Below are 24,475 nucleotides of genomic sequence, written 5' to 3'. Positions count from 1 at the left end.
CTTTTGCCTGTTTGCCCATGTTTTTCTTTTCCTTTATTTTTTTAATGTTAACAGCATCAATCATTTTGACTTCAAACTGTAAATAAAATCACATTGATGGAAGTCTTCTTTTGTATTTCAAGTGAGTGATTATTGTATTAGCAAGAAGGGGAGGTCACAAGAAATGTTACATTTTGTGTCTGATATATTAATAGAGAATGAAATAAGTAAAAATGGGGGGGACGTACTCAAAAAACAGTACAGTGATGATAAAAGTACAAAAATAGAAAACAATTGGATTTTTAATTTTTCATTATGAAGAATCATGTTTGTATGTACGTGTCCTAACATTTAAAATATAATACACACAAATCGCTATTTTTTTGTAATCTGCCTGTAGAAAAATAGAATCTTTCTGTATAGTACATCTCTATACGTCTGCCTGACGCATGGATTAGACGTTAGTGACGTCATTACGTGGTTCAACTTCCTGTGCACGCTCGGTCCGTTTTACAAATAGTTCGCTGTTCTGGTTCAGAAGGCCAAATAGCGACGTCTCGGTGAGTGTTAAATTCTATTAATTTTATGTTTTAGAAGGACAATAATGTAAATATTATCAAATGTTGAATCTATAACCACTTGTGTCTGGTCTGAAAACGTGTAAAGCTGCGCTGCATTCTATCCAGGCGACCTTTTCTCAAAAGTCCTTGACAGTTTCACCGGCTGCTGAGCGGTGATAGCTTAGCCTAGCATCACTGCATGACATAAGTTCAATAATAACTACTTAGATACTATTGCTCCGTACATTAATAGGTTAAAACGTGCCAAAGAGAAACTAAACTGCCACAGAAATATGATTTTGTTAGCGAAGTAAGACAACCTTATTAGCTAAATAGTGTCATGCTGCAGCGGTATGTCAATGTGAACGTCCGTTCAGGTCAAAATACTCAGTTTAATTAAATAGACTGTGTTTCTATAACCTGTTTCAGATACGACAACATAAAGAAAATTACATTAGCATCGCGTGTCCTCTTTGAAGATAGGTTATTATGATCCATGTCTGAGTGTTGATGTTTCAAATGTGACATCAGCATGTACAGCTGTGGAAAAAATAAGAGACCACTGCAAAATTATCACTTTCTCTGATTTTACCAGTAATAGGTATGTGTTTGCGTAAAATGAACATTTCTTTTTCATTCTCTATATTACTGACAACATTTCTCCCAAATTCCAAATAAAAATGTTGTTATATAGAGCACATATTTGCAGAACACGACACATGATCAAAAATAACAAAAAAAATACAGGTGTTTTCAGACCTCAGATAATGCAAAGAAAACCAGTTCATACCGATTTATAAACAACACAATACTAATGTTGTAATTAGGGGAAAGTTCAGACATCAATATCGGGTGGAATAACCCTGATTTTCAATGACAGCTTTCACGTGTCTTTGCTCTCCACTATTGCTGTTGGATGACTTTATGCAGATTGGGCTGGCCATGACAAGGTCTTCATCTGGTGCTCTGTCATCCACACTTTCACTGACCTAGCTGAGGCCAGGAGCATTGTCCTGATAGAAAAACCAGTCCTCAGAGTTTGGGAACATTGTCAGAGCAGAAGTCCAGTAGTTTTCAAGAGTTATTTTTGGATTCCAAGTACTATTGTGGTACTATTAGTACTGTTTTTGCTTATTGTAAGAAGATAGTAATGGCCACAGTAGTGGTGTTTATACTTCTCCTTCTTAAATAAGACATGAATCAGGTGTTTATTAAGTAGAATGAGGTGTGCTTGTGTTGAAATTCAGCAGACGTAAGAATGGAGTGACTGTCATACATGCAGACATGCTGATTTCAGAGGAAATTGCAGTGGTCTCTTAATTTTTTCCAGAGCTGTATGTATCAATGTAATGGTAATGTTGGTTTGAAGTGTCCATGAATGAGGACTTATTTTAAATGACAATCGTTATGTTATCACTTAGCTAAGAACTGGTATCAACAATGTATACTGAGTATTTTACATTTTTTGTACTTTTGTATCAATGTTTTCAGAATAAAAAAGGGATGGCTTCAACGTTGCGTTTAATCTACTCTGCATCAAGGCCAGGTAAGACTCACCAATTGGAAGAAACAGCTTGAGTAAAATTGTTGTTATAATTTTATGATTTAAAGCAGGGCAATACAGAGCTGGGATAATAGATGGTTGGAGTCTTTGAGGTAAAATCACATGTCATAATATGAAACAGAACTTTTCTCACATTTTGTACAATGAAATATTTGTTATTTGACTAAACTATGCATTTAGCTTTATTTTGGACCAATATTGCTGAATATTTAAACAAGAAAAGCACTTAAGTTGTGTTTTCACTGATACTGTACATTGGATGCTTACACCCATTTGCAGATCATAAAATTACAGTAAATGTTAAATGTCTGAAGTTGTTATGACTTCATTTTATGTGCAGCAGCAACATTGGGTTTTTTTTGTTTTGTTTTTTTAATTTATTCCTCTTTCAAAATAAATTCAGTCATACAGAGTATGAAACACACTTGTATAACACGTCTGATAAATGTCAGCCACTACCATCAGTTAAATGACAGATGTTTGACCAAAATTTCTATTATTTAGGGATTTGTTTCTTAGATATTCAGCTCAACATGTAACTAGTTTCTAGGTAAAATGTTTATGGTAGACATGTTTACTGTGTTTCATTATGAACCTTTTGTGGAGGTGTAGGGATGATATCTGTGAATTAATATTTAGTTTACTCTTCCCTGTACCCAACTGTTATTGGTATGGCATTCCTGTGTCACAATTCAATACCATTTTATGCACATTTCAGTGGTGGTTTCATCAGCCCAAAAACATTTCCCTGTACTTTTATGGAGAACAAAGGGGTTCCCACAAAATGTCAAATGATGTTTGTTATTGTGAGCAGCTGCTTCATCTTTGTTATTGTGCCACTGGGCTCATCTTGGCTCAAGGATTCTTGAGTGAGATCTTAGATTGAGGTATCACTTGTATGCTTTTGACCTCCCTACTACTAATACTGTGTATGTTATGTTAGTTTTTTTAAGTGTTTCTACAGTGATAATGATGAAATTCTTTCTTTTTTATTCAGGTACTTTTGCAGCCAGCCAGAGTCTAGTGAGGCCCTTCAGTGTGTCTGCACAAAGACAGGGATTCAGTAAGTGCTACAGTAACCACAAAACATATCTTAAGGTGAAGACACACCAACCCGACTGCTGACCGTTGCCAGAAAAGGTAGCCCGACTGATCAGTCAGCGCCAATCTCCCTGACGCAGTCAAAAAAGTGTGAAGAACACACCAAATTAACTACTGACTTGAATGTACGTTCTGCGCTTGCGCAAGACGTAAACCTGGAAATGACAGGACATCCCTGTAGACCAAAACCCAGAGCTCGCTGTTGTCAGCAGAGAGTTTTGAGAAGTCAAGAAGGGTTGTTGTTGTTGTACTCATTGAACGGATGGCTAGTAATAAGAAGATACTGGCATTGTCAGCTCAAGGGCTCCTTCATGTGGAAGAAGAAAGATGTCGCAGGCAAAAACTAAGGTAAAATCACACTATAAAATACTAACAGTGCTCACTTCATGGAATGAATGAAGTCCATAGGCAACACTGACTGGCACTCATTCAGATACAATACAAGCACTTAATGGCCTATTGTAGAAGACAATAATAGTGTGAAGTTCCTTGGCATAGCTGTATTCACATGTAAACTGCTCGTTCACTGATTCAGTAGTCAAGGGCTATCCTTCCACCAATCAGATTAGTCTGACTGAACGATGGGTTGTGGCCAATTACACATGTTGAATCAGCTGAAAAGAATGGCAACGGCATTAATGACAGCCGATCGAACGGAACACACCAAGCAGACCCATGTCACCGATCTTGCTAGACTGCCCAATGACATCTGACTGCTGAAAATCGGGTTAGTGTGTCTTCGCCTTTAGAGTCCTTCAAATGCATTTTCTTCAATGACTTCCAAATGACACACACACATAGTTCTGTCATAAATAAAGTTCTAACAGGTTCCTAAACAAATACCTTCTACACTACCTCTTAAGAAGTTAGTCTACAAGAACATTACTGGTAATTGTATGAAATAAAAAAGTTTTCTGTTGAATATGTTTAACTGAGACCTGTTATGGACCTAAAACATAAGCTCAAGTTTACAGATTCAAGTCTCAGACAAATAGTTGATTAGTAATAGTCTGACACATTCTTTTCAGTAAAGTTCTGCTCCTCTGATAACACTATAGAAATGCAGGAAAGCATGAAAAAACAGTCTAGTGTTGTTGAGTATGTTTATCGCAGACAAATGTATTCAGTTGATTGTTTTGCATGTACAATAGGATGCATCCTTTCAGTTTCCTCTTACAATTAATCTGTTTCTAGTTTAATTTTGTCACAGTTATCCTTGTAGACCAGCTATGCAAAATTTTCTGAATTTTATTTTTGAGTAGAGGACTGATGAAGCCTAAGTTACATATAGAATTCAGACACATGAACCACCCTGACCTGTATGTATCTACAGAGTATGTGAACGCCCAGGACGTCCCCACAGACATGAAGTCCATCACAGACCGAGCTGCTCAGACACTGCTGTGGACAGAGCTCTTCAGAGGTCAGCAGTTTTACAGGCATTTATCACAGTATTTCATTTGTGTCACAGTAGAGTGAAATGTACCAGGAAGTGGTCACGACTTGTTTCATCACATTTTTGAGTTGTAAAGTGCAGTCTGTGTCGGAAAGGATGTAAAACAAAAATGGCTGTGCTGTGATTCCAGGTCTGGGCATGACAATGAGTTACCTGTTCAGAGAACCTGCCACTATCAACTACCCATTTGAGAAAGGGCCTCTGTCACCTCGCTTCAGAGGAGAACACGCCCTGCGCAGGTGAGACTCTCTCTTCATCTACCCACTGCACCACCACTCACATGTCTGTTTGTGTTCACTGTTTCAGATCATTTACATTAATTAAGACATTCACTGTAAACATAACTCAGAGAGGTAACTGGTCACAAGGTTTGTAAGAGTCAAGATTTTTATATGCCATTTGTGCACAGACGAACAGTCCAGGCACATTAGAATTCTTGCACAGAGCTCTCATGGAGTCGGGTAAAAAGCTTTAAAGCCAAGAAAAAATACTTAGTCTTAAATAAAAAAGTACTTAAGAAAATTATACAAGAACTAGAAAAGCACTCGGAGAGCGCAGACCTCCGCCAAGCGCAAAAATTCCCCACATAATCGGTGATACAAATCCTACATTTATTACCTCCGCCAAGGAGGTTATGTTTTTGCCAGGGTTTGTTTGTTTGTTTGTTTGTTTGTTTGTTTGTTTGTTTGTCTGTCTGTCCGTTAGTGTGCAACATAACTCAAAAAGTTATGGACAGATTATGATGAAATTTTTAGGGTTTGTTGGAAATGGGATAAGGAAGAAATAATTAAATTTTGGTGGTAATCGGGGGTGGGGGGGGCCCACGGGGGGGCCCATTTCCAACAAACCCTGAAAATTTCATCAAAATCTGTCCATAACTTTTTGAGTTATGTTGCACACTAACGGACAGACAGACAAACAAACAAACAAACCCTGGCAAAAACATAACCCCCTTGGCGTGGGGGGGGCCCACAGGGGGGGCCACTGATCAGCCTTGGCGGAGGTCTGCGCTCTCCGAGTGCTTCTAGTTTTTTAAAATAAAATCCGCCTTCTGGATCAGATCCGGATCAGCCTTTGAAATGTGATAGAGGACCCCATTGTCAATTCCTGAGTTAAATTTCATGAGTTTGGTCAATAATTAAGCGAGATATTGGGAAACGAAAATTTTGGCCCCATTTACCACAATGTTAACAAAAATTTCAAAGTGATCCAGAATCCAGGATTTCTTCCGGATCACCCCCAAAAGTTAATCATTTCTTCCTTATCCCATTTCCAACAAACCCTGAAAATTTCATCAAAATCTGTCCATAACTTTTGAGTTATGTTGCACACTAACGGACAGACAAACAGACAGACAAACAAACCCTGGCAAAAACATAACCTCCTTGGCGGAGGTAATAATACAAATAGAAAAAATACAATAAATCAATTGTTAATGCTGCAACTGAGGCGTGAAGACTGTCAGACAAAAACAAAAAAAACTGTTTAATTGATGAAAACGTACACATAGTAAACCTAATCAATAGTAACAAAAAATTTTTGCATTTTTACAGAAACAGCAAGTACTGCACATAATATTGCATGAGAGGTGGAGTGAAATAGTGAGGGGTTATTGCACAGGTTATTTGTTTTAACCTTGTATATTTGCTCATCATATTCATGTGTTGCAAAAACTTTAAAAACACATGCAATCAAATTGTCCTTTCTCATTGATGCTTTCTAAAAAAAAATTCCAAAACTTTATTCCATATCTAGATAGAAATGCATTATCAGGTATAGCACCCAATTTATAAGGAAAAAAGTACCCAATATGACCATATGAGAAGGCATATTTCCTTTTACATTTTAAATTCTGTACTCGACAAAGTAAAAATTGCTCCTTTGTAATGGTCATCATTTTTTCTGTTTTCAACCAAAATGTAGCAAAATCTAAAATATTCTGTATGAAATATGAACAGAAAAGGGTCCAAAACAGTATATTTGTGTGAATCTGCTTTTGGAACCAAACTGTGTCATTGTGTACAGAAGCTTTTTTTTTATACTGAGCTTAACTTTACACCACAACAACATAAACAGTAGAATATAACATGAAAGGACAGATGTTCCTTGCTTACTGTAATAGTACATAGCCTCTAAATTAAGATGAAATTCCTCTGACTTGCCACATTTATGGATACTTGATGTAGATACGCGTTTCATATAATCGCTAACAGTTTTTTTTTGGTGGTGTTACTCTAGATATCCTTCGGGAGAGGAGCGCTGCATCGCCTGCAAACTGTGTGAAGCAATCTGTCCTGCTCAGGTATTTAGAAATGCACAACACAGTGGTGATATTTTCACTAATGTCTTCATCCACCATTGAAAATGTTTCAGTAACACTACTATGTATGAAAATGTGAAAAAAGCCATTATTCCAACTATATTGAATTTATCTGTAAATCATTTCTACTGTAAATAACATTGACTGTTTCAGTTTTACAAGACATCAATGCACATGTGGTGTCTAGAAAGTATTAAAGTAATTCAATTTAATATTCTCAAAATACAACCTTTAGTGATGATGTATTTCTTTTGCATTAAAGGTAGTTAACACAAAGTTAATGGTAATTTTCATTAAGTAGGACTATAAAATTAATCAGCATTAATTAAGCGGCAATTTAAAGGTTGAGATTTGGGAAGATTAGAGTGATCTAACTGCAGAAATGGGGAAAAAACACTTGTAAAATATAGTGATATTTTGGATTTAGCAACACTGAATCGGGCACAGTGGTACTGCATAAAGCATGAAAACTCAAATCAAATATATTTATGCAAATTCAAGATTTTGAGTTATAAAGACTACACATTTCAAAATGAATAGTCTGCAATTTAGATTTGAATCTGATTATCACAAGTGGAAATATTGCCCACAATAATCACACAATTGAAATTCTAATACTACATTTTCACTTGATTGTGCAGTGCTAATTTTAAGGTTTAAAAAAAAAAAAGATCCTGAGTCATGAAAACATTGCAGAACAAACAACACACACCACAATATCAAAATCTATTGGTGTTTGTATTTCGGTATTTATGTAGTTTTCAGTCTTTAAAGGTCACAATTCTTTCCATCACCCTTTTTAAATTTCCTCTGATGTGGTTCTGCAGGCCATCACTATTGAAGCAGAGAGCCGTGCTGATGGGAGCAGGAGGACAACGCGCTACGACATCGACATGACCAAATGTATTTACTGCGGCTTCTGCCAGGAGGCGTGTCCTGTGGATGCCATCGTAGAGGTGTGTGTGATTATGTAGCACAGACAGCACATATATAAAATGTTTAGTTAGTGTAGTTAGTGTAGGTCACAAGATATGCTGTTGAAATAATCCAGCCATTGCATTCTCCCCCCATCTGTTAACGGAATGTTAAAATTTTGCTTTTCAAATTTGACACACAAGTTCCTTCCCACTAGAAAAGGTACAGTACACAGTTTGATGACTGAATTTAAATTTCTGGACAGTTTTTGTAAAGATTGAAATTTAAGACATGAAATGAATCCCTGGGTAGGCAGGGTATCAGTGAGTAGGAGGGGCAAAGTGTTGTGTGACCTGGCAGGGGTATTAGTAAGCTCCATCTACTTTTTCACTTGTCTTTCATGGAGTTTAGTTTATTTTGCGAACAGGCTTTCCTCTCCACATGCAGATGTTACACAAGAAACAGCTTCACCTGACACAGTTCTGCAGGAGTTAATAATAATAATAATGTCACCTATGAGTGATATTTTTTTAAATTAAAAAATAAATTTTGATTTGTTTTTGGAATCGGGCTGCAACGACTAGTTGACTAACAGTTGACACCAAAATTAGTCGACAATTAATTTCATAGCAGGAGCTAGTGAGCCGGTGTGTGCGAGTAGGAAAAGAGAGAGAGCAACTAGAGAGACAGCAGCTAAGTTTCCCATTAATTTTTCTTAATTTCAATGTGGTTACAGCCGACAGGAACCAATACTGTTCTTCCAATAAAGGAAAAAATGTGGAATAAACACTCGTATAATCTTCTGACATCCAGTTGGGCATTACAGTATTTTATTACTGCAAAGAATATGAATAAGAGCCATTGGTTTAATAATCTGACTAGTCAACTATTAGCCAAGTAGTCGTTATAGTAGTTGATGACTAGTCAACTATTGAAATAGTCATTAGTTGCAGCCCTATTTCGGAATGTATACCTTCATTTTAAAACAACAACAGGAGATGAAACTGATACTTATCTATATTTACCAATGAGGTGATATGTACCTGGTTTTTTACTTGTCTCTCTTCTTCTCTCAGGGTCCTAACTTTGAATTTTCCACTGAAACTCACGAGGAACTGCTCTACAACAAAGAGAAGCTCCTCAACAATGGAGACAAGTGGGAGGCGGAGATCGCTGCTAACATACAGGCTGATTACCTCTACCGATAGACACCACATATGCTGTACTTGAGCGCATACCAGCAGGACCTCTGACATCCACAAACGTCCACGATGTACATGTTTAGAACTGCGTCTGCGCTGATGGAAGTGCTGTAGGATAGGATGAGTTTGACGATGCGTCTTTTATTTAAAGAAACATCAACAGATTTGCTCTGGTGTCCGCTTCCAATATTAAGGCTCTAACGTGATAAGAATCTCATTTTTACCATGTAATTGTTTGATTACATATTTATTTTATCAGGGTGAATACAGCACTATTTGTCTGGAGTGTCCCGGTCTGTCCACCACCATCACCCCAATGGCAGATTACAGACTGAGTCCAACACCCATTCTGATCCTGACATTAACACTGTACATGGCATATGGATTTGTTTCATTATTTCCCCAGGATTCAGTGAAGAGCTGTACTGTTCTGTGGTCTTCATGTTGTTTCAAAGGTTGTTTCCAAATTAACTCCAATAAAATACTGGGAGAAACACTGAATATTTGCCCGTTATCAGTATTGGATATGAACAATATTAAGTCACCTGTATATCCTTCAACAGTGTTAGGAGCTGCATTAATAACTTTGACTTTAGGGCAAGCCTGGGTGTACCAACTTAAATATTCTGCACTTTTACAGTGATTAAATGGGATTTTGTCAACTATTATGAGGGGAAAAAATATTAATGTCAAATCACTGCAATACATTTAAACTAAGTAACTTTTGCCGAATTTAATGTTTGGTTACCACTGTTTTTCAGCAGGTTTTGTTTTAAAGCTTTTTGGATGTTATGATCTACTGTAGATTTCCCTAATTTATGCACACACTCCATTCATTTTCTGAACCACCTATAAAGCCCATCCTGGCCACATATGGGCGAAGACAGCACACACTCTGGACTTGTTGCCGGTTCATCGCAGGTCTTCACACATACTCATTGAGATCCAAAATTATGTCCTATATTTTAAGTTAAAAAAAACAAACAAACCTACAAACATATGGCAGTCAATTGTAACCACTGCACCAAGAAACCAGTGAGAAACCCTGGATTAATCACAGCCAACTAACTTGCCCTGAAAAGCTATATTAAACAATAGGAAAAAAAAAAAAGATAAGGTTAAAAATACACGTACATCCATTAATTTTTTCAGACTTTGGAATTGGGTATGGTTTCATTTCATTTGTCATCCATCTAACAACTGTCAGGAGCTTCTTCAAAGTGTTATTTTTTACTTAAATGACATTAATTTAGTACCACAATATTAATAAAGTGCAGCATAAGGTCTAAAATGAATTTGTATATTCTGTGGAGTGTGACAATGGGGTATTCTTACTTTTCATTACTATACAACTGCAGATTTTGTGAAATTTCAACATCACGCAGTGGTGTACAACTTTCCTTTGGAATGAATAGTTTTCTTCATGTTCATCACCTCTGAACATGAAATAAATATTTTGATAAGGACATAAACAGTGTCCAAAAGGCTGATGTTGGGATAGGGGCTCACAATTATGCTCAGACCACCTGATGTAGTAAAAATGCTTTATTCTCTCAAATACAAGGTCTTTATTAAAAATGAACCTTTTTTACTCATGAATGTAGAATGTCTTCATCCTTGATCCAGCTAATATGAGGTACATAACCGCTGGACTCAGAAAAAATGAACATCAACTACTGGGGGAAAGGTGCAGTTTTATGTACCTAATATAGTTTATTATCACACAGAGAAGTGGATGCAACAATTATATTTGGAAATTTAACCTGGATTTTCCACGCAATGACTAGATCATTTACATAAGTGAAAATACGACTTGGAAAAACACCATACCATAAAATACCATTTTGTCAGATTATGTAAATAGTCTAAAAATTATTTCTAAATTCCAAAATGTACTGCAAATGGAGGTGACACAAAGTGCTACATCCATTTCCTTATTTTGTCATCACATTTAATTCAAGCCTGTAGCCAGTCTGTTCACATTAATGAGCTGAGTTCAACAAAACTTCAAGGCTATGAAAAGGCACTGTCTACATTTGACCTAAATAAACGGATAATTAACGTTTTTGCACAGAAATAAGACAAAAAACTGATCAGTCTGGAGCTCTGACCGGAAGTACTGATGAAGCTTCTGCCTTTCGTTGTATTTGCTGCCACTCAAATAACCTCTGTTTAATCCATTCCTATCATCAAGACATGGCCATTTCCGTGTTGACTGTTAAAATAAACATGTATGCTAACAGGGAAACTTGTTTTAATTGAGCTCCGGCACATTTTAAGACCATTTTTAGAAGAAATGAATGGGGAAAAGCGTCCGTCTCTGCTCACAACAACGGTGGATATGCGAAGTTTGGAGGCTCTTAAAATGATATAAAAGCTCATTACAGGTTAAAATAACCTCCATAACAAAAAGATAAAAGTCCCATTCATCCACTATCAGCTTCCAGGACGTCTCCTTCATGTGTTTTAAAGGCTTTTATCGGTGAAGAGAAAAAACAAGTATCATATCATTCAGACAGGACTGATGACGCGCGGGCGGGTTGAGTCTTCATGGTTCTCATGGTATGTTTAGGGCCTCCCGGTGCTTTGAGCTCTGCTTCAGTCTCATCAGACAATAAAGTATTGCAGAAGTAGCTCCAGCTGCAGCTCCGGCCAAAACGAAGCCAATTAATACCCCTTTTCCACCAAACAGGTTCCAGGGCTGGTTTGGAGCCAGTGTCTGCCTTAGCACCGGTTCTTTTTCAGTGGATGTCTCCTGGCAAGATGCGATCTCTGTCTCGTAATCAGCCGTAGGACCATCTGTAAAAATAGAGCGAAGAGAGTTTGCAACCCTTAAACCAACTAGCCGAGCTACATCCTGTGGCTAACAACGGCTAACAACAACACGTTCATTGAAGAATCAAAGTCTCCTCGATAATTACCTCTCTCCTTAAACGTAGTCGCCGTTCGCTCCGACCATGAATACGACGGGTAGCCAGCAATATTTGTATTTTCGCCTCTGGATTGCAATGTAGGCTTGTAAGGACAAAAGCAGCACTTGCATCGGTACGAGGAGGTCATCCATGTTTGTTATTGTGCTTCCGCGCGACTCCAGGTCCAAACTGCCTTCCACCGTCGACTTCCAGGCGGGGAGGCTGCACGAGCATTGCCCTCAGCCAACCAGATCGCGAGCTAGAGCACAGCCAATCAACTCACCAGGTTCACCCACGCGGTGGCCCAGAGGTGCAACAGCCCAAAAACAGCATCCACCAACACCGACAGAAGTTCAATGTCTGGCATACAGATTTGTTCTCCAAAACCTGCAGCTTTTTTATTGGACTAATATTTTCAATGACATAGACTGGAAAAACACTTGAATTTTGTCAAAGACGTTTATCATTACCAATAAGGTACGGGAAGTTACTAAATTGATCTACAGATGTTATCCAGTAAATACCTATCTTGTAAAATATAAGAATATTGATACTCTTTGTTCTTTTTTGCAGCAACGCAGAGGAAACTATGTCATTTATTTTGGGATTGCACCTACTCACATGTATTTTGGATTGATTTAATTAATTTCACAAACACCAAAATTGACCCTTCATGTAAACTGAACTTTCAACATGTTTTATTTGGTCTTTCACAAACTGATCAAATAAATCCAGAGAAAAAAAAAATATCATCAACATTTTCGTAATATTTGCCAAATTTCACATTGATTGCACTAAATTTGCACACCAGTCTCCTAATATTATTGTTTTTAAAGCACTTTTTTCCCACTATTTAAATAATTTGAAGAACATTATAAACTCTAAAGCAAGTAATATTAAAAGACTGTGTCAAGTATATAATCTTATTTAATTAATATAATTTCTATTTTTATACCTCAAGCTTTTTTATTTTGATTTATTATTTTTTTATTTCATTATTATAATTTTTTTAAACTTCTATTTGTGTCTATATATTGAAAACGTAAAATATTTTGTGAAATGTGGTTATTTTTTTTTAATCCTAATGTAGTGTTGTAATGTTGTGTATGCATACTGTTCAATTGTTCATTGTTCAATAAAAAAAAAAAAAGTTAGAGCCGAGGGGGAAAACAAACCGGTGTGTAGACGTGTATGCATATTATTCTAAGTACATATGCATTTATTATTGTAAACATATGTGTTGGTGTGTATTTATATGTGTAAGTGTATATCGAATGAATGAATGAATGAATGTTTATTTCAGTTAAATACAAGATACAAAACACACACATATAAAAAAGACAACAAAACAAAACACCTACATATTAAAAAAGAAACAAACAAGCATAAAATTAACACATTTTGTAACTGAAAAAGGAAGAAGCTGAAGCCGGAGGCTTATTTCTGCTTCTCCTATTTACATCCTTAGTCCATGTCCACACCTTAAGTTGCAGCAGATAAATACTTAAACTTAAATTATACTACATTCAGTGTAATAAGTTATTTTGTAAACATATTACTCTCATAGCCCTTCATAATTTGACCAATTAAATTCTTTTTGAAACTCAACAGTGAGCTACACAATTTCACTTCATCCTTCAATTCGTTCCATAGCTTGACACCAATAACTGAAACACTGTGATATTTAACGTTTGTTCTTACTTTACACTTTTCAAACACAAACATCCCTCTTAAATTATAATGTCCTTCTCTTAACTTAAAGATTTTCTGAATACAAAAAGGAAGGTTTTTACTTTTAACGTGAAACATAAATTCCATTGTTTTTAAATATACAATGTCAAGAAATTTTAGCAAACCAGATTCTACAAAAAGTGGATTACTTGATTGGAGATAACCAGCTTTGTTTATGACTCTAATAGCTTTTTTTTGGAGTTTAATTATTGGGTCTAAATTAGTCTTATACACATTGCCCCATATTTCCACACAATATGACATATATGGCATTACAAGTGAACAATACAACATATGCAAACATTTTTTGCTTAACAAGTCTCGAGTTTTATAAAGAATCGCAACAGCTTTGGACATTTTGCGTTTGATATATTCTATTTGTGGTTTCCAACAGAGTTTATGGTCAATAATCACTCCCAAAAATTTTGTTTCATACACCCTTTCAATTTCAATTTCATTAATTTTCAGTTTTATATCATCACTTCCCCTAGCACCACCAAAAACCATAAATTTTGTTTTATCTTCATTAAGTGATAACTTATTTACATCAAACCATTTTTTTAACTTGCTCAATTCCTTTTCCACAGTTTCTAATATTTGTTTCATATTTACTCCCGAATAAAGCAAATTAGTATCATCTGCAAATATTGTAAATTTTAACTTACTAGATGCCATAAAGATATCATTTAGATAAAGTATAAATAACTTGGGTCCCAGAACTGAACCTTGTGGGACCCCACATGTTACGTTTCTAAGTTGTGAATTTGTATTTCCAATTGATACATACTGAGACCTATTTTGTAAATAACTTTTTAACCAGTTTTGCGTCACACCTCTTATACCATACATTTCACATTTCTGGAGTAATATTGAGTGATCAATTGTGTCAAATGCTTTCCTTAAATCAATAAAAAACACCAACAGTATGTTGTTTCTGATCCACCGCTGTTGCTATATTTTCTGCAAATTCCATTACTGCTAAAGATGTTGATCGGTTTTTCCTAAATCCATACTGATGATCATTTAATATCCTATATTTGTCTATGTAGTCATCTAACCTCTTTACAAACAGTTTCTCAAGAATTTTAGAAAACTGTGGTAACAGTGACACCGGTCTATAATTTGACACCATGTGCTTATCACCATTTTTATAAATCGGAATCACTTTAGCTATTTTCATATTTTCTGGAAAAGTACCTGTTTGAAATGATTTGTTACATATATACGTGAATGGTTGAAGGATACTGTTTATCACTTGTTTTATGAGTGACATATCAATGGAATTTCTATCAGTAGATTTTTTATTTTTAGATTTCCTGACCACTTCCAACACTTCACTTTCACAAACTCCACCAAGAAACATTGAATTATTGTTTTCAATAGCAAAATTAAAGGTTTTATCATCCTTTTCCCACTTGGTAATATCTTTTGCCAAATTAGGACCGACATTAACAAAAAAATCATTAAATATATTCACGATGTCCTCTGTATTTTCCACCACAGTGTCACCAGTTTTAACAACATATGTAGCAAAATTCTTTTTATTACTTTTTTTAATCATATCATTTAACACTCTCCAAGTACCTTTAATATCATTTTTGTGTATTTCTAACAACTTATCATAATAGGCTTTTTTATGTGTTCTTATAATTGCTGTCAATCTATTTTTGTATCTTCTATATTTATTCTCTTTTTCTTTCGTTCTGTGCTTCAGGAATTCCCTATAAAGACTGTTTTTCTTCTTACAAGCCCTTTCCAATCCTTTAGTTAACCATGGTTTCTTATTCTTTTTAAGATCTTGTCTATATTCTTTCACAGGACAATGTCTATTGTACAATGTCAGAAATATGTCTAGGAAAGCATTATATGATTCATTAACATCATCTACATAAACTTCATGCCAGTCATAATTTATTAATTCCTCCTTTAAGGCCATAATTGCTTCTGGTGACTTTGTTCTTACCAAACAAGGTTTTGCTTATAGTTGGTTAAAGATAATTTGTTGTTCATTTCCAGTTCTATAAAAACTGGCAAATGATCACTTATGTCAGTCAGAAATAGACCACTCGTTATTTCACCATCAATAATGTTTGTAAAATATTATCAATCAATGTTGCGCTTTCCAATGTGATTCTACTTGGTTTTGTAATTACAGGGTGAAAACTCAAACTAAACATAGTGTTTACAAATTCTGCTGTTTTTGCATGTTCATTCCATTTCAATAGATCAATGTTAAAGTCACCACAAACCAAAATCACCTTATCACATTTTTTTCATATAAATTAGTAATCTCCTTATTGAATTTCTCAATACATGACCCTGGTGTCCTGTAAATACAACTAAGAAATATGTTTTTGTGTTTTTCCATCTTAATTTCAACCGTTACACATTCCATCAGATTGTCTATAGCAATTGTCAAATCACCATTTATCTTACATTTCAAATCATTTAACACAAATAGGGCCACGCCCCCTCCTCTTTTATTGGCTCTGTTTTGCCAAAACATCTCATATCCTTCTAACTCATCTTGTAACTCTTTCTCATCACTCAGCCAAGTCTCTGAAATTGCTATTACACTAAATTTATGCTGTAATTTTTGCAAATAATCTTTAATTTTATCAAGATTGCTATAGAGACTCCTGCTATTAAAGTGAATCACCGAAAAACCCTTAATTTTAGACTTATACTTGTCTTCTGAATAATATTCACATGTTGTTTTAATGCTGTGGTAGAAGTGGGTCTCTGGGTCAATATCATTCTCTAAAACATAGGGTTTGTGATCTTGAAAGTCAAAAGACTTAAATTCAGTGTATTCACACATTCTCATATTTCAGTCCCCAACAGAATCTGACCTCATAGCTCCATAACAACAAAATCTGATATGACATATCTCCACTGGTCCACCTCTGTACTTTGTTCTTCATCTTCATTTATACTGATCAAGCTCAGTTATGTCTCTAATAACAATAACTTTGGCCCGTTCAGGAGTACCATTCAGTCTTATCATTACCTTACAGTTTCTTACCCATGTGTCTTGGATTTTTTTTTTCCTTTTTCAAGATTCTTGCTTGTCTTGCAATTGCAGCATTTCTCTTTGTTAAATTTTCGTTTATGTACACCCCTGTGCCCTTAAGTGTTTTTTGCATGCTTGAGCACTTCAATCTTCTGTTTTCTGCTCACCAAACGAATAATAATGTTTGGCCTCTTGCTCTGTTTTTGGGGTAAGGTGTGACAGACAGCTATATCTTTATGGTGTAAAGGAATGTCTTTGCTGTTTAAAAACTTAATAACTTGTTCCTCCAGAGAGTGTAATTCAGTGTTTGATGCATCCTCACCGTTCTTGTCACCGGCTGTGATGCTTGCATAAGTGCGATGGTTAGTCTTTAGTCCTGTTATCATTAGCTCATCCATCCTTATGCTCTGCTCCAGATATTTTATTTTTATTTTTATTCACTATTGTGAACGTGGGCAAGTGTCTATTTTTATTAGTGGCTGTATATATGGATGGGGAAATATGTATATGGTTATTAAGTATAGATGGGTATGTTTGTGTGTTTTGTAATACTTTGTAAAATCTTCTTCAATTAAATAAAAGTTAAGAAAAAAGAAAACAAACCGGTCTCTGCCATTAGCCATAATGCCTAAGAGTTGCTGTGTGCACGTTTGCACCACAAATAAACAAAAAATCGTCAATTAAAGTTTTACATTTTACCAAATAATAAAACGGAACCACAAAGGAGGAAAAAATGGCTTCAAGCTATCAGAAGAGAAGACAAGTTTGGCAGCTTATGGGACCCAACAACAAAACGTGTGTATGTCTGCAGTCAGCACTTCATTTCAGATCAGTTTAATGTAATGTGAACCATTTCCAAACAATTGTAGACTATGTCAGGGGTATGAGGAATATTAGATTAATTGTTTAAATGCTAGTGAGCTTTGTAGTTTTCTTTGTAGCTTTCATCACAACATAGTGTTCAGTACCTAAGTAGAAGTACAGATACTTGTGTACAAAAGTCTGGTAAAAATAGAAGTACTGATTAAAGTTCTTTACTGAGTACGAGATATGTGTAAAAGAAAGAAAAAGTGCTGACTCTAATGTACTCCAAGCTTAAAATCAAATATGGGACATTTCTATTGCCTGTTTCTGTGCAAGGCTGAAAGAGCCTTACGTCATATTGGACTAACAACAACATTAATTTATCTATTTAATGTAAAGTACTGAAATTATGTTAAGTTTAATTCATCATATCGATAGCAAAGGTGATGTAGTCCCTTACCATGTGACTCGATTAAGTAGCAGTAGATGTCTGGAAATGACATTTCAGGCCACTGAGTCAGATCATAGGTCTTTTATTACCTCTGCCAAGGAGGTTATGTTTTTGCCGGCATTGGTTTGTCTGTCTGTTCGTGTGCAAGAAGAAGTCAAAAAGTTATGAATGGGTTTAGATGAAAATTTCAGGAAATGTTGATACTGGCACAAGGAACAAATGATTAAATTTTAGTGGTGATCGGGGGTGGGGGGTACTGATCTGCCTTGGCGGAGGTCTGTGCTCTCCAAGTGCTTTTCTAGTTACCTCTGCCAAGGAAGTTATGTTTTTGCCAGCGTTGGTTTGTCTGTCTGTCTGTCTGTCCGTGTGCAAGATTACTCAAAAAGTTAAGGATGGATTTGGATGAAAATTTCAGGAAATGTTGATACTGGCACAAGGAACAAATAATTAAATTTTGTTGGGGGGGGCACTGATCTGCCTTGGTGGAGGTCTGCGTTCTCCGAGTGCTTTTCTAGTTTAAAATGTATTGACAACAATCCAACTCCAATGTACTTTTGTATATATTGATCCTTGTCAGAAGACAGCAGTGATTCAAAGTTTGTTATAACAACTTGTTAGCGTTAGCAAAACAAGTTGAAACATAGTTTGTGGTTGTAGTGGTTAAATCTCAACAGCTGGACAAATCAAGCTAGCTAACTATAGGGCAACGGCTGAAAACCCAACATAACAGTTGTTTAAGATATAAATTTATACAAATGCGAACACATACTAAACACAACAGAACTTACAGTATAAATGTCCACTAATACAGGAAATACACTTAATAATTTGAAAAATGATGTCTTATTAATTTTGCACTGGAATTGCTAGATCAGCTGCAATAGAAATGAAAGTGTTCTGACAGCGTTACACTCAATGTAGGAACTATCGGCCCCTCCAGAACCCGGAAGTAAGTCCATATTTCATCCGTCATTTTTTACAGCGGGAGTCTACGGAAGTGTCGCTACTCTGATATATATCAAAGACTCTCCAAACCTGCAGCTGTTTTTATTGGAATAATATTTAGAGTGACATAGACTGGAAAAACACTTGGATCCTGTCAAAGAAATTTATTATTACTAATAAGTTACGAGAAGTTATTTTTAAATTGATCCATAGATGTTATCCGGTGAAGTCCTATCTGGTAAAATATTTTAAAAATATATTAAAAATATTGATATTCTTTGTTCTTTTTGCAGCAATGCAGAGGAAACACTATGTCATTTATTTTGGGATTGCACCTACACACATTTATTTTGGATTGATTTAAATAATTTTTTATACACAAAAATTGACTCTTCATGTAAATTGATCTTTTTTTTTTTTAATTGATTTATTTCAAGTATGGATATGATACAAGCTTCCTGATTACTACTATTTGACTTCTTTGCACAACATAATATAGAAATGAAAATTCAAGGAAGCATAAAATAATAATACTGTAAAAGAAAAGAAAGAAAAAACTTTTAAAACATTTTATTTGGCCCAATCATAAATTGATAAAATAACTCCAGAAAAAAGATATATTATCAACCTTTTGATTATTTTTGCTAAATTTCACATTCATTGCTTCAAATTTGTATACCAACGTCCAAACATTACTGTTTTTAAAGCCCTTTTTTTCCAATTATGTAGACAATTTGAGGAACATCATAAATTCTAAAGCAAATAAAACAAAAAAAAAAAGCGTCAAGTGTATAATCTTATTTAATTTGTATAATTTCTATTTACACCTCGAGCAATTTGTTTTTTGGTTTTTTTTTGGTTTTTTTTTCCTTATGTTTTTACTTACATGTATTTCTATATATTAAAATGTAAAATATTCTGTGAATTATGAAACTTTCTATCCTTGTTTGTTGTATACTATTATGTATATATACTGTTCAATGTTCAAATAAATAAATAAATATAGACAGACAGACAGACAGACAGACAGACAGACAGACAGACAGACAGACAGACAGACAGACAGACAGACAGACAGACAGACAGACAGACAGACAGACAGACAGAAAGAAAGAAAGAAAGAAAGAAAGAAAGAAAGAAAGAAAGAAAGAAAGAAAGAAAGAAAGAAAGAAAGAAAGAAAGAAAGAAAGAAAGAAAGAAATGGGAGACTTCATTAAGGCGTGATTCTTCTTCTCTGCCACATCATGGTTAACTCTGGTGCTCAAGCGCCACCAACTGAACAAAACGGGACAAACTATAATATAACTGCTGACCAGATGAATCTTGTGTGAATTGTGTCACTGAAAAACACTAAAATCTATTAATAATGTATTTAGATGACAATAGGTGACATTCTCTTCTACTGCGCATTTTTCTCATGATTTGAAATGACTCCAACAGAGCAAAAAAAAAAGAAAGAAAAAAACTTGTAACCCATGATCTGAAATCATTGTAAATTGTAGTGAAGTTACCTGTGAGTGAAACCAAAACTTCGAAGCATGTGTCAAAAAACCGAAATAATTTTCAGGGGCTTTGTATCAGAGCTTGATTCGGTTTTTGCTGATCACGTGACCCAAACGTCTGACGCGTCATTGATACGTACACCACGTGACTGGTTCAAACAGATTCAACGGTAGCGGATCACACTCCACTGCTGATAAGTCTGTATGGGTAATTTGATGAGAACATGAATAAAACTAAGAAATAATTCAGTGTTTGATTTGTCCACATCATTAAAACCCAATGTATGACACCAGTATTGTTTACTGTCGGCCTAAACACGTTTAAAAGAAACATGAAGACGAACCTTAACTGCTGCCTCCGTCTCATCACAAAGGTCTATTACACATATCTTAGAATGTGCACATAGAATTACGCGTATATTCACTGTCTGCCAGCCCCACTGTACACTACCAAATTTTGAACCACGTAAAGGTCTTTATTAAAACCGGTTTAGCCTCAGATGTTCAGATAATATGAAAGTTAGTCTTTGTGTCCATGTGTTGGCTCTTAAAAGAGCCGTTGTGTTTAGTGGTGGAGATCTGCTTAAGCTCTCTCCCCGCGGATGCGTCTGGCCAGCTGGATGTCTTTGGGCATGATGGTGACCCTCTTGGCGTGGATGGCGCACAGGTTGGTGTCCTCGAACAGCCCCACCAGGTAAGCCTCGCTGGCCTCCTGCAGAGCCATGACGGCGGAGCTCTGGAAGCGCAGGTCGGTCTTGAAATCCTGAGCGATTTCTCGGACCAGACGCTGGAAGGGCAGTTTGCGGATCAGCAGCTCGGTGGATTTCTGGTACCGGCGGATCTCACGCAGAGCCACGGTACCGGGCCTGTAACGGTGAGGCTTCTTGACGCCGCCGGTGGCCGGGGCGCTTTTGCGGGCAGCCTTGGTGGCCAGCTGCTTCCTCGGGGCTTTGCCTCCGGTGGATTTACGGGCAGTCTGCTTAGTTCTAGCCATGGTTTTACTTCTCTTACTGTAGAAGAAATTAAGCGTAGAAGTGGGGCTATGCGGCTCTTAAACCGTGGTTCTGCTGTGAAGCGGGGACGCGCTTTCAGAACTCCGGCTCCTGATTGGTCAGCGACCCATCCGAGTCTTGGCCCCACCCAGAGGAGGGGTTTCTGCCTTAATGTTAGTGTTTGATTGGATAAAAATGTTTTGAAACTGTCCGCCAAAATCAGAGCGGGCTCCTTGTGGGCGGTGTCTCTGTAGTGATTGGAGGAGACTGAAAACCCACGGGCAACTCGGTTATAAAATGTCGGTGTCACCAGTTGGGTCCGTTGTGTTTATAGTTATATTCTGTAAAGTCAGTATCAGAAAATGAGTGGACGAGGCAAAACCGGCGGGAAGGCCAGAGCTAAGGCCAAGAGCCGCTCCTCTCGTGCCGGACTGCAGTTCCCCGTGGGCCGTGTCCACAGACTGCTCCGTAAAGGGAACTATGCCCAGCGGGTGGGTGCCGGAGCCCCCGTGTATCTGGCGGCTGTGCTGGAGTATCTGACCGCTGAGATCCTGGAGTTGGCAGGAAACGCCGCCCGCGACAACAAGAAGACCCGCATCATCCCCCGTCACCTGCAGCTGGCTGTCCGCAACGACGAGGAGCTCAACAAACTGTTGGGAGGAGTGACCATCGCCCAGGGAGGAGTTCTGCCCAACATCCAGGCGGTTCTGCTGCCCAAGAAGACCGAGAAGGCCGGAAAGGCCAAGTAAATGTCAGCTTGCTGACCACAAACCCACAACGGCTCTTTTAAGAGCCACACACCCCAGATAAAGAGCCATAACTTTATCTAAAGTTACTAAAAACTAAATTTACTTCCTGCTAATACACCTCAAACTGTAAAACTGTCCATAAGTGGATACAATGAACTGCTATATTTGCCTTGAAAATCTTTCTGGTGAATTTATAACTGGTTTTAATTTTATCATGATTGAAGGGTTCAGGTACCAGCTTTAACGAATACGTTACAAATGGAAATTATGTTATTTGGACTGAAATTTGGTCAAGTCTAGTTCAACACAACTAGCAGGCCTTTTAGACCATTATTTATGTGAATGGAAGCTCTGAAATTTGACCAAAGACTAGTGATGGACAACTGAATTACCATTAGTGGATACTATACCAAGGCCTTGTTTTTGTTTCTTTGTTTTTTTTTTACATTTACATAAATATATTATAACCTAGTGTCTTAATTCCAAACCAGATACCACATTTTGTGTCTGACATCAAGATTTTATGGATTTTACCTGTATTCTTTCCTGAAATGTAATAATGACTTTATTGCAGTCTCAATACAAATGTGTTTCCATCATTTTATGGAACGACTAAGAAAAAAAATCATAATACCTGTTTCAAACTACTCAAATCTTTTCAGAGCTGCTTTAATTTGGGATGAATATGAATATTATACAGTGGATTCTGTTTTGTATGTGGTTATCTGATTATTATAAATATATACACATCATTGTTAATTATTTTTTCCTTTTGTACACTACCTTTGAGGTGACTAATGCTCATATAAAAGAACAAAAAAAGATCTACCTCAGGTCATATGTGCTAAATCCTACATACTTTAATAAGATGACCTGGAAACAAGTGACTTTATATGATAATGTGTGATTACACCTAAATTATGTGTATATATATCACATACTATTTTTAGTTTGTGTGCATTTATTCAGTAGATTTCTGAATGTATTGCAATGTAAGGTGAATGTATTGTGACATGCAGACAGGATTTTACTCTGACACAAACATTCCTTTGGAATAAAACCCATTCGATCATTAATTCTATCTCACATTGACTCAAGACTCATGACTGGAAACTACAGCAAACCAGTCTTAGTTTCTGTTTACTGGTAACTCAAACTTGGTAAAGTTTCACTACTTCTTAGACAACATTCACATACTCACATATTAATTTGTCCTTTAAATAACATATTAATAGATTGTAGTGTTTTTCAGACAGTCACATATCAGACTCATGTGGACAGCAGTTCTAGTTAGTCCTGTTTTGTCCAGTTGGTGGCGTTTGAGCACCAAAGAGTTAACCATAAAGTGGCAGAGAAGAAGAACGGAACCACCATCCGTCCTCAATCACGTTCTCTAACACCAAATAAATACCCGGTGCCTTTCATAGATTCATCATTGTGTGAGAAACGACTAGACCTTGAGAATGAGTGGCAGGGGAAAAGGCGGTAAAGGACTCGGTAAAGGAGGCGCCAAGCGGCACCGGAAAGTCCTCCGAGACAACATCCAGGGTATCACCAAACCCGCTATCCGTCGTCTGGCTCGCCGTGGTGGAGTCAAGCGGATCTCTGGTCTGATCTACGAGGAGACCCGTGGAGTGTTGAAGGTTTTCTTGGAGAACGTGATCCGTGACGCCGTCACTTACACCGAACACGCCAAGAGGAAGACTGTGACCGCCATGGATGTGGTTTATGCTCTGAAGAGGCAGGGCCGCACTCTGTACGGGTTCGGAGGTTAAACCTACTGCTCAGCCGGTGATAAACGACAACAAAAGGCTCTTTTCAGAGCCCCCACCTCCAGAAAATGGCTAATCTTCTTAACCGTGTCAAATGTAATGATGAACATTGTAAAACTTTAAATCAACTCCCTTATTTCGTCGGCAGTACAGGTGTAAAGGCACAGACTATACTCTTATGATGTAGTTTAATCTGAACATCCAAATGGGTAGTTTCTGATAACCATAGAAAGGTTAAAAAGTGCATTTTACACAAATTACTGGAATTGATAGGATTAATGGATCAACAGGTACTAAACACTTTAGATAAGTAGATGATTTTGGTCACCAGTGGCTGTTTGAGTCTTTATGTAACCCATACACTTTACACACTTTTCACATAAAATTTTAACATACTTTTGACTTATAACACACAATATTAACATAACTAATAAATTCACTGATTTAATTCTGTAATCCAACTAATAAATAATGCATTCCCTAAATGTTGAAACCTCAGGTTCATCT

General features: G+C 36.6%; 4 protein-coding genes and 1 long non-coding RNA gene across 6 annotated transcripts; 3 read left to right on the top strand and 2 right to left on the bottom strand.

Annotated features, from left to right (window-relative positions):
* The first annotated feature begins 441 nt into the window (after positions 1 to 441).
* ndufs8a (NADH:ubiquinone oxidoreductase core subunit S8a) lies at positions 442 to 9,768 on the top strand. 2 transcript variants are annotated; one of them, XM_030133510.1, is made up of 8 exons: positions 442 to 539; positions 2,031 to 2,085; positions 3,101 to 3,166; positions 4,538 to 4,627; positions 4,791 to 4,899; positions 6,899 to 6,962; positions 7,808 to 7,936; positions 8,972 to 9,768. In XM_030133510.1, exons 2-8 carry the CDS (start codon positions 2,043 to 2,045, stop codon positions 9,101 to 9,103), a joined length of 633 nt encoding a protein of 210 aa, XP_029989370.1. In that variant the 5' UTR covers positions 442 to 539; positions 2,031 to 2,042; the 3' UTR covers positions 9,104 to 9,768. The 2 variants fall into 2 exon arrangements, with proteins under 2 accessions (XP_029989370.1, XP_029989378.1); XM_030133518.1 differs by having other exon boundaries at positions 476 to 539; positions 2,022 to 2,085; positions 8,972 to 9,103.
* Positions 9,769 to 10,300: 532 nt separating this feature from the next.
* On the bottom strand, positions 10,301 to 12,202 carry LOC115419072 (uncharacterized). Its single transcript, XR_003935395.1, has 2 exons — positions 12,019 to 12,202; positions 10,301 to 11,896 (listed from the first exon to the last, which is right to left on the bottom strand). It is a non-coding gene; the product is annotated as an uncharacterized LOC115419072 (long non-coding RNA).
* Positions 12,203 to 20,977: 8,775 nt separating this feature from the next.
* Positions 20,978 to 21,609, bottom strand: LOC115418998 (histone H3). The gene has a single exon (XM_030133579.1). It carries the CDS (start codon positions 21,447 to 21,449, stop codon positions 21,039 to 21,041), a length of 411 nt encoding a protein of 136 aa, XP_029989439.1. The 5' UTR covers positions 21,450 to 21,609; the 3' UTR covers positions 20,978 to 21,038.
* On the top strand, positions 21,570 to 22,539 carry LOC115419005 (histone H2A-like). The gene has a single exon (XM_030133593.1). The coding sequence runs from the start codon at positions 21,810 to 21,812 to the stop codon at positions 22,194 to 22,196; it is 387 nt and encodes a 128-aa protein (XP_029989453.1). The 5' UTR covers positions 21,570 to 21,809; the 3' UTR covers positions 22,197 to 22,539.
* Positions 22,540 to 23,476: 937 nt separating this feature from the next.
* On the top strand, positions 23,477 to 24,313 carry LOC115419031 (histone H4). Its single transcript, XM_030133643.1, has one exon. The coding sequence runs from the start codon at positions 23,660 to 23,662 to the stop codon at positions 23,969 to 23,971; it is 312 nt and encodes a 103-aa protein (XP_029989503.1). The 5' UTR covers positions 23,477 to 23,659; the 3' UTR covers positions 23,972 to 24,313.
* The last annotated feature ends 162 nt before the right edge of the window (positions 24,314 to 24,475 follow it).

This window comes from Sphaeramia orbicularis, chromosome 1, assembly GCF_902148855.1.
Source record: "Sphaeramia orbicularis chromosome 1, fSphaOr1.1, whole genome shotgun sequence".
NCBI lineage: Eukaryota > Metazoa > Chordata > Actinopteri > Kurtiformes > Apogonidae > Sphaeramia > Sphaeramia orbicularis.
This window is presented reverse-complemented; position numbering and strand designations above follow the sequence as displayed.